The sequence below is a fragment of the Lepisosteus oculatus genome, chromosome 11 (assembly GCF_040954835.1).
Source record: "Lepisosteus oculatus isolate fLepOcu1 chromosome 11, fLepOcu1.hap2, whole genome shotgun sequence".
Lineage (NCBI taxonomy): Eukaryota > Metazoa > Chordata > Actinopteri > Semionotiformes > Lepisosteidae > Lepisosteus > Lepisosteus oculatus.
In genome coordinates this window covers 29,651,893-29,660,620 of record NC_090706.1, presented here as the reverse complement: position 1 = coordinate 29,660,620, position 8,728 = coordinate 29,651,893, and the positions used below count along the sequence as shown (strand labels likewise).

Here is an 8,728-nt window from a genome sequence, read left to right as displayed (position 1 = left end):
TCTGAGTCAGTTTCGGGGCCTGCTGTCTTGTTTTGATCTTCGGGACAAGGCAGGCAATAAGGTGGCCCGGAGGCCAGGAACTCAACCACCTAGTGGAAAAGTACAGCTCCCCAGGAAACTAAAATCAGTGTTCACGCCAAACAGGGTATGATTTCCAAATCCCATGACCCTTTCCACACCCACCTCTGCCAGACCCCTGCAGATGCACAGGGCATCATGACCATTAGGAGTATGGAGTTGTTGGTGTGTACTCTGATTTAGGCTAGGTGTTATGTCAGTTTATTCCAGCAGGGCCCTGAACATAACTTTCCATTGATTGTTTATACCGATACAAAATAAACGTTATAGCCCCCGTTGTTTTACTGTGTAAAAAAAAAACACTGGAGAAAACAGGTCAAATTCAAAGAAAACATTGAATCCAGTTACAAAAGCATAAGCATTGAAAAAACATTCAGAATCTTTTATTTTCAACAGATGCCCCACACGGGCGGGTCTGCACAGAGTGCTGTGTCTCCGGGTGGCAGTGGGCTGTGCTGGAGTCTGTCCTCACTCCTCCGGCTGGGGGGCTGCCTTTGCTGGTCCCACCCCCTCCTTGCCCGTCCACAGCATCTCTGTCTGGTCAGGGTGTCCAAAGCACACCGTCAGGTTGCACTGCAGCAGCTGGGTCTTCACTGGAAATGGGCAGTTTATTAACAGAACAGACCTGAAAGCTGTCTGAGTACAACACGCTGTCAGTGCCAGGGGCCTGAAGGTATCTGGAAAGTGAGTGCCAGTCAGTCTGTACAGTCTTTACAGTACAATACCAAGGAACTAATGAGTTCCTGGCTCTCAGCACAAGAGAACATGAACATCAGAACATGGGAGCCAAGAACTCATTTTGTGCTTACTAACAGAGAGAGCCGGTGAAGCTGTGCTTTCTGTATTGCCTCGGGTGAATGTCTAGGACATTAAAGATGGCCTCCGGTGTACAGTGTTTGCACTCATCCTGTCCTGGGCCTGCATATACCCACAGACAGACCATCCATTCTGGATAGCAGCTGTGCTATTTGTGAAAGAAGGCCAGATTTACAACCATACTCTGGCTGCTAAAAAACAGAACTGAGAAGCAAAAACTTAGATACAGCCAATCTAGCAGGGGAGAAGGTTCTCCAGTGGCCGGCAGAGGTGACCTCTGCTTATTTTAGGACTCAGCGAACACACTGAGTTCTGTACTCCTGACCTGGGCCATTAAAACCCGCTCATCATTATGCAGATTTTGTACATACGACAACCCTGTCATGCCTTTTCTCCTGCTGTGACGTGGAATAGAAGAATTGTCATACATTTCTCAGTGTGTGGCGCAGCATCAGGAAGTAATGTTTCTGCAATGGATGTCTAATCCCTTAGCTGTGGGCATTGGTAGACATCTCTGAATGTAGTTTAATTTAACGAACCTTCTTAATTTAATTAACCTTGAATGAATCCTGCCTTGAAGGCCCTGTCACGTCAGAGGGCAACAGCAGCTATCCTGTGCCAAGTCAGGGCTAAACTGTTTGGAACTGCAGGGTAAGTGTCTGTGCAAGCCTGATTTAGTGTAAACATGAGTTAACAATGCAAGACAGGGGAGACGCCCTGCACACAGCAGAATACATCTTTTTTTAATAAAACACCGGATTTCAAGAGGTAAAAAAAACACTAAATAGCTCAACAGCGCTTCTGAGTCTCTTGAAGTGGGGCTCAGGAATGAAACTGAATTGTGGCTGTCAGAGCACGAGCGAGTTGCTTCCACTGCGCGGGAGACACAACCCGGACAAGCTGCTTTTTCTTCTTGTACTTTTCAGTGTGTAATGAACTTCTTCTTGCATCTAATTATCATGGTAATCCTGGAGCACAGGACTGGTGGAAGTGTACCATACCTGCAAGTTTATCCAGGAAGTCGGACATCGCGGCCAGGTTCTGTATGATCTTGTCCAGGCTGGCGGGATCTGTCTCACCTCTCTCCATCTGAAACACAGCAGTGCTCCCTGTCACTGTGTCTGCGCACGAGGAGCAGCGAGCACTGCGTCAGCCTCTGCCAGTGCGCTGCTATCTTCGCCGGCTCTCCTGCCTCCACGCGCCACGCCATGAGCTTCTGTACGCAATGGAAATGAGCACGTGAAAAGATTATAACACTGGTATTTACAGCAGAAACAGAACTGCTCTCACAGCTGCATGCGGCATCTGTTGGAAAGCTGCGTCTCTTGAGAACGAGATGAGCGGAAATTTTGAGACTGCTGCAATCTGCATTTGTATTGTGTTTTCTTGGCCCCAGCTCAGAAAGCAGTTACGTTCAGAGTGACAGCTGGAACAGACTGTGTAATACTGTGCCCCCACACACACACACAAGTCAAGCAGCACCGCACAGTTAAAACCCAGACCTGTATTCTTCTGTTTTACCCAGGCAGATCGACTGAAGGAGAAAGAGAGAGAGGGGACTGATCTTGAAATATTTATTGAGCAAACAAATAACAAAATATGCCAGTGTCTGTCTTGACCTAAATCTCCAAACAACAAAGGACCATCAACAAAGAACCGCAGTTGATATCTATGTCTCTACCGCAGAGACTGGAGGGGAGAGCGCTCTCCTGTGGCTAGACAGGAAAGGGCGGCGCGGGCGCGCAGGTGAGGTCTGGTCCTGGCACCCCGGGCTGTGGCAGCTCTCCCACGTCCTCCTGCCAGAGCACGCCCAGCGTGGCGCAGCATTTCAGAGCCTCCTCCTTCAGCCTCCTCAGACCCTCCACCGGCTCGGGGGCAGTGCGTAACACCACCATGTCATAGGTCATCCAGGTCAGCTCCACTGCAGCACAGGGGAGACACCGTCACTTGGCTCAGCGCGGCCTGCCCGTCGCTCCCCCCTGAAGCCCCCCCAGGCCAGAGCAGAGGAGTCAAGGTGACCTCTATCCACAGGTCCCTCAAAGACCCTTTTCAGCTGCTAAAGACCGTTCTTGAAAATAGAGGAGGTAATGTTCCGGGACTTATTATTCATTGTCAAAACACAAAGACATTCTGTACGGTATCGATAAGTTATCAGTCATTATTGGGCTGTAAGAGGCAGTTTGAAGTCAGCAGGAGCAGCCCAGGGCTGGGAGCAGTTCAATTCAATGTCACTGATCCAGGCCAAGATCACAGACGCAGATTAATGCTATCAGGGCCCTAAGTGCTTTTAAGCACAGTTCCTAGCCACATACTCAGAGTAAATATTTACTAAACACAGCCTGGAGATCTGTAATTGCGCAGAACGCTGCAACATGCTGATGTACCTGATACATTTTCCAAATCCTCTATCAGTTTCTCTAGCTCCTCCTGCAGCTCCTCCAGGGTCTGCTCTGTTTCCTCATGGTGCTGACTACCTGGTGGAGAGTCTCCCATCTAAGGACACACCAGCGACAGACGACAGGAACGGTCAGAATCGCAGAAAGACCTGCAGACCTGCGCTCGCAGAGACGCTGACCGGGGGCTGGGAACAGACATGCGCCCCCGTTCCAGACACGCACGAGAGGAGAAGCCGCAGTCGGAGGGGGGAAATTTGTGCTGTGCCTACTGGCCGTCTTAACAGACACAGCAACAGGGGAAGTGCCACACCTCCACATCCATTATCTAACCACTTCATCCAGTACGGGCTCACAGGGGAACCACAGGTACAAGGCAAGACACACCCTGGACAGACAGACACACGCTGACACCCGAGTATTCTCCCCAAGAAGCCAATTAACCTGCCAGCATGTCTTTGGACTGTGGGGGAAACCCTCACAAACATACAAGCTCCACAGACATATTAACCCGGGGCCCCAATACTGTGAGCCAGCAATTCTAGGCTCTGCGCCACTGAGCCACCCTTAAAATGAAAAGCCTTCCTGATATTTTTAAACACCCAAAATGTTGAGACTGATGTCTGTTTGAAATAACTGCAAAGCTGGTTATTCCTAGTAAGGCCGTGACAAGCTGGAGCTGCTGCTGGGAGCAATAGAATGATGAGCCTTGGACACGAAGCCAGTCACACGACTGAGCACAAAGCACAACTCGCGGGCGCCAGTCCAGTGAGCATTGCTCTGAGACTTGTGGCGGGAAACCTCCACACATCCCGAGTGAGCACTGCGAAACACTTGCTACAATAAAGTTTGTGAGCATTCCTGCCCGAAGCTTTGCTTAGAAGGGTATTTTATGTCCTTATTCTACCTGGGTAAGGTAGATCATGTGTATCATGCTGTGAAGCTATTCAGGACTCAGTTGGTGTCCAAATATTGAAATTTAAAAAGAAAAACAGATTTTCCACTAATGATGCAAACATGCAAGCAAAGTTAACTTAACAGTTCTTCAACATATTATTCCAGTAATAAAAGAGAAAGATGTACTTTTACTTGCAGGCAGTGCATCCATGATTCAAGAAGGAATGTCAGTCTGAGAAGCAGCAATAAAAGTTAATTTGACTGATAAAAGAGACCTGTTGTAAAAGAGAAAAGGCAACACAGCCTTTTTTCCAGTGATGGCTGCTGACCCTGCACTGCTGGTGTCCGCCAATACACATTGCTCTGAAACATTGAGAGTGGCCAGGCTGAGCTGCTCTCACCAGAACAGGCTGGGTGACCGCATCTAGGTGCCAGCGGTGTTCTCCGAACAGAAGGGCATGGGGTGTCCTGGTCTCACCAGGCCTGCTAGGAGACAGCCCAGGAGGGTTTCTACAGTGACGAGGCCTGAAGGCAACATCACTGTGGCGCAGTTACTGTCAGTCGGCAGAAGTAAAGCGTAGCTCTTCCCTCTGCGCTCTGCCCTGAGCCCAGAGTTGGATGCCCCAGCTTGTGTCTGTCACTCCCTGCTGTAGGACAACGCCCGCTGAATCAGGGGGTACCTCACGGAAATGGGGGTGTCACCAATCACTGACACCTCCTTGGCTCTCACTTGTAGACGTGCAGACAAGGCATGTGTTGTAGGGAATACAGACTAACTGTACATGCACACTGCTCAACACTGGGGAGAGAGAGTTTTCAGTAACATAGATAAGATAAGATCACTTTTTTGGCCATATACATTTTCTTGTATTAGGAATTTGTCTTTTTGCATACCCCAGCTTGCTCTCCATGAGACAGGGAGAGAAGCTGGGGGTCAGAGCGCAGGATCAGTCATTTATACGGCGCCCCTGGAGCAGTTGGGGTTAAGGGCCTTGCTCCGGGGCCCAAGGGAGTAGGATTCCTGTGCAGGCCGCAGGGTACGAACCAACAACCTTCCAGCCACAGGCGCAGATCCTGAGCCACAGAGCCACCACACCGGCCCTACAGGCACAGATCGAATTGCAATTTTAGACAGAGGTAGGTGTGCGGAGAGTACTGTGGGTCTGGCTCTGGACACATACAGGGTCACACGCTCACCATCCCCTACCTGTGGGGCCCACAGCCAGTCTGCAATGTGTGAAGCTCGATGTGACAGTTAGTTCGCCTCAGAGAGCACAGCTGATACAGGCAGTTCTGTTCAGTCGTACTGTGTGAACGGACACCACCTAGGGCAGCGGAATTCGGGACAAAGAGACGTGAAACCCTGCTGTTAATGCCCTTTATCCCGAATTATCTGGTTCAGACGTGTCTGTCAGTGGAAACCGATACTGCTCGTCACTCTGCGGAAAGTGGCGTCTTGAACGTAACCGCCCAGTCTGTCGGAGAAGGTGTCCACCCTGTCACAAACAACACCCCTGTCGGGAGAAACAACTCCACTCGATGGACGGAGAGTACTGGTGTCATAAACGCGGCGGTAGCGGCCCGTTGCGGTGGGAGCCGGTGAGCTTTACCTCGGCTGCGCTGCGAGTCCTCCCGCGGGCCGCCAAACCCAACCGCCGCTGCGCGCGCCGCCCGCCGCCCGCCGCCCCGGCGGCACGCGGCGCGCCGGTGGGTGTGCGGGCCGGCGGGCCGGTGCGGGGCTGTCCCGGGACCCGCCTCCTGCCGGAGACACCGCCGCCCCGTAAAACACCTTCACGCAAGCCTGGGTTATTAGCTGCCATCGTCATCTTGACTGTTTAAACTAGAGGCTTTACTCTTATTTCCCGGGACGGTTAAATGAATACAACCAACCGCCGCTATGCGACAAAGGGCGAGAGAGATTCATTATTGTACTTTATACTGTTGGTACAACTGTACGTTTGTACAATTGTGCTATACAGCCTCACAGTCGCTAGAATATCTGTTTCTAAAGCTCTTCTGGTTTTGTCATCATCTAATTGGGGCAAGGGATGGGGTCGCTATTATTCGTGTTTTAGAGAAGTGGTTTGGGCGTCCCCCCCCCCGACACCGGCACGTCTCCCGTTTGCCCGAGCGCGCTCCTGCAGTGGCGGCCGGCGCCCACGGGGCGGCGCTGTGGCGCCTCGCCGCGGCCCAGGGCGCCCGCGGCGGATCCGGAGCTCGGCAGACAGGGCAGGCAGGGTGCGCGGCGCCTCTGATGTGGTCAGGAAGGCAGGGGGGCCCTGTTTTGGATGAAAAACGCCAGCAAGTCGTGCACGACGCCGCTCCGCTCGCTCGGTAATTAGTGTTAATTAAGAATGTTGCCTCGTTCTCGGCTTGTAATGCACTGCGCGCTTGAATGGCGACCGCCTCCTCAGTGCACTGCAACAGTACGAAGCAATTCAGCTGTTGTCTGGATTCTCGTGGATGTGTTTTGATTATAAGCAGCGATGTTGTCCACACAAGCAAAGACATGCAAACCGTACAAATAAACCTGACATTAAATTCAATGTAACATTACATAGCAGACACACGCAGTCCTGGAGCGCCACTCCGACAGAACATCACACACACCGCCCGGGTCTGCCTGAGCCCGTGAGTCAGTCCTCCTTTACCGGGGACGCATTGATTGGTGGAGGGGGTTAGACTGGCTCCTCGTGTTGGGGGGCTTCAGGTGGCGACAGGTCACTGCGCCCAGGAGAGAGCCGGGCGGGTCTGCCGCCGCGGAGAGACCCGGGGCCGTTCCCGTGAGGGCGGCGAGTCAGCGGTCAGTCTCGGTCACTTACAGGTCAGGTACAGTAGGACTAACATCCCAGTGCTCGGCAGCCCGGGGACCAGTGTTCGCAACTGGTCAGATCACGTGCCTCGATTCAGTAATAATCTATAGACGTGACAGTTTTTGGGAACAGGTTCCAAGACCCGGGTTCTTGGTGGGTTCAGGGTGACCTGTAAGACGGGCTGGGTTGGGGCTCTCCGATTTGGGGTGTCCTGTAAAACGGGCTGGGTTGGGGCTCTCCGATTTGGGGTGACCGAGCCCCCCCCTCCCCCGCCGCCCCCGCTCGCAGTTTGAGTGCGAGCAGGACGGAACAGGAACAGGAGCGTGCGGCGTCTCTGCTCGGAAGAGAAGGTCGCTCTTTTTATCAGGACGTTTCACACATGCCGTATGTTTCTCAGAATAGGTGGAGCTCTCAGACAGCGGGATGTTGCTAGTTTACTGAATAAAATTATTCTGGTGGGAATCGTTATGCTGCATGAAATGTTGCTCTTATTGTGTTTTTAATTACAGTGACAACAGCAGCAATAAGGTCCACGGATAAGGAAGGCACTGTACTGTTCACGTACAAACTGGATGTCGAAGAACCTCAAAAATAAATGCAGCAACAGTAACAAAACATCGTCTTTCTTTTTGAGAGCGACTTTACCTTCTGCACTGTTGCCCCTGTGTCCGGTCTCTGCAGTTGCCCCCGATGTGTCAACCCCACACCCATCCCACCTCGGCGTGCCTGTCTGCTGCCTGAGCGCACCTCCCCTGCACCCACCTGCACTAGCCCTCTCAACTACGAATCCACGGAGCTCTTCCTGAATTCCTCTGCGGCTAATCCCCCCACTGGGGTCTCCTCTGCCAACCTGGACCAGAACCGAGTTTCCTGAGGTCCCGATGCAGAGTCACCTTACTGTCTGGCTCGCTGTCAGGGGGCTCTCTGTGTGGGCTATCACAGGAACAAGCGCAACGACACATCTGGACACATCTGTACACACAGGGCGGTGGGAGCGTGGAGCGAGCTGCCCAGACATGTGGCTGAGGCCAATACACTTGTGTCTTACAAGAAGCAGCTGGATGAGACCCTCCAGCCAAGACAGGAGGCCCTTCTTTACACAAAGGGGGGGTTAGAGTGTGGAACGAGCTGCCCAGACATGTGGTTGAAGGTGGAAACGATCCCTATATCAGTAACGGCGGTCCGGGCCAGGCGGAGGGACTCCAGGGTGAAAACGCGGTCAGGAGGCGGTAAGGGAGGAGCAGCTCGGCGAGGAGAGAACCGGCCCCAGGCGCCGCGCGGCACAGAGCCTGCCTTCAGGCCCTGGTAAACAAACACAGCCTCCCCACCCGCAGCAAACTTCAATCCCTCTTCAAACACGAACCTCCAGCACGAGCCACACAGGCCAGGGGCAGATCGAACAGGCCCAGCCTGGCCCGGCCCGGCCCGGCCCGGCCCCCTGTGTGCCTGTCGACCTTGTGGACCTGCAACCTGAGGAGGCTCTGATGGATTTCTGGGTACAGGGGGGAGTTTCAGGGGACCGGATGATTCTGGTGCGTCCCCCCCATACTCCTGCTCACTCATCGCCATGGCGATCCACAGCCCCCCCCCCACTATACTCCTGCTCCTCGCTCGCTCATCGCCATGGCGATCCACCCCCCATCCCCGTCTCCCATAGCAACCACTGCCCATCAGCCCGCGGGGCGCCCTGCGAGCGCGGCCGGGAGTGCTCTCCGCGGCCACATGAGAATG

The 8,728-nt window shown here is 53.2% G+C and overlaps 1 protein-coding gene across 1 annotated transcript; it reads right to left on the bottom strand.

The window, feature by feature from the left end:
* Positions 1 to 435: 435 nt before the first annotated feature.
* Positions 436 to 5,873, bottom strand: syce3 (synaptonemal complex central element protein 3). Its single transcript, XM_069196060.1, has 4 exons — positions 5,795 to 5,873; positions 3,279 to 3,387; positions 1,896 to 2,815; positions 436 to 671 (listed from the first exon to the last, which is right to left on the bottom strand). The coding sequence occupies exons 2-3, from the start codon at positions 3,385 to 3,387 to the stop codon at positions 2,610 to 2,612; spliced, it is 315 nt and encodes a 104-aa protein (XP_069052161.1). The 5' UTR covers positions 5,795 to 5,873; the 3' UTR covers positions 436 to 671; positions 1,896 to 2,609.
* Positions 5,874 to 8,728: the final 2,855 nt, after the last annotated feature.

Excerpts from the sequence above, each read along its gene's own strand:
- syce3 (XM_069196060.1), bottom strand. The coding sequence starts at position 3,387 with ATGGGAGACTCTCCACCAGGTAGTCAGCACCATGAGGAAACAGAGCAG. Across the intron at positions 2,816-3,278 it reads GGATTTGGAAAATGTATCAG|TGGAGCTGACCTGGATGACC; the intron begins GTACATCAGCAT and ends CCTGTGCTGCAG.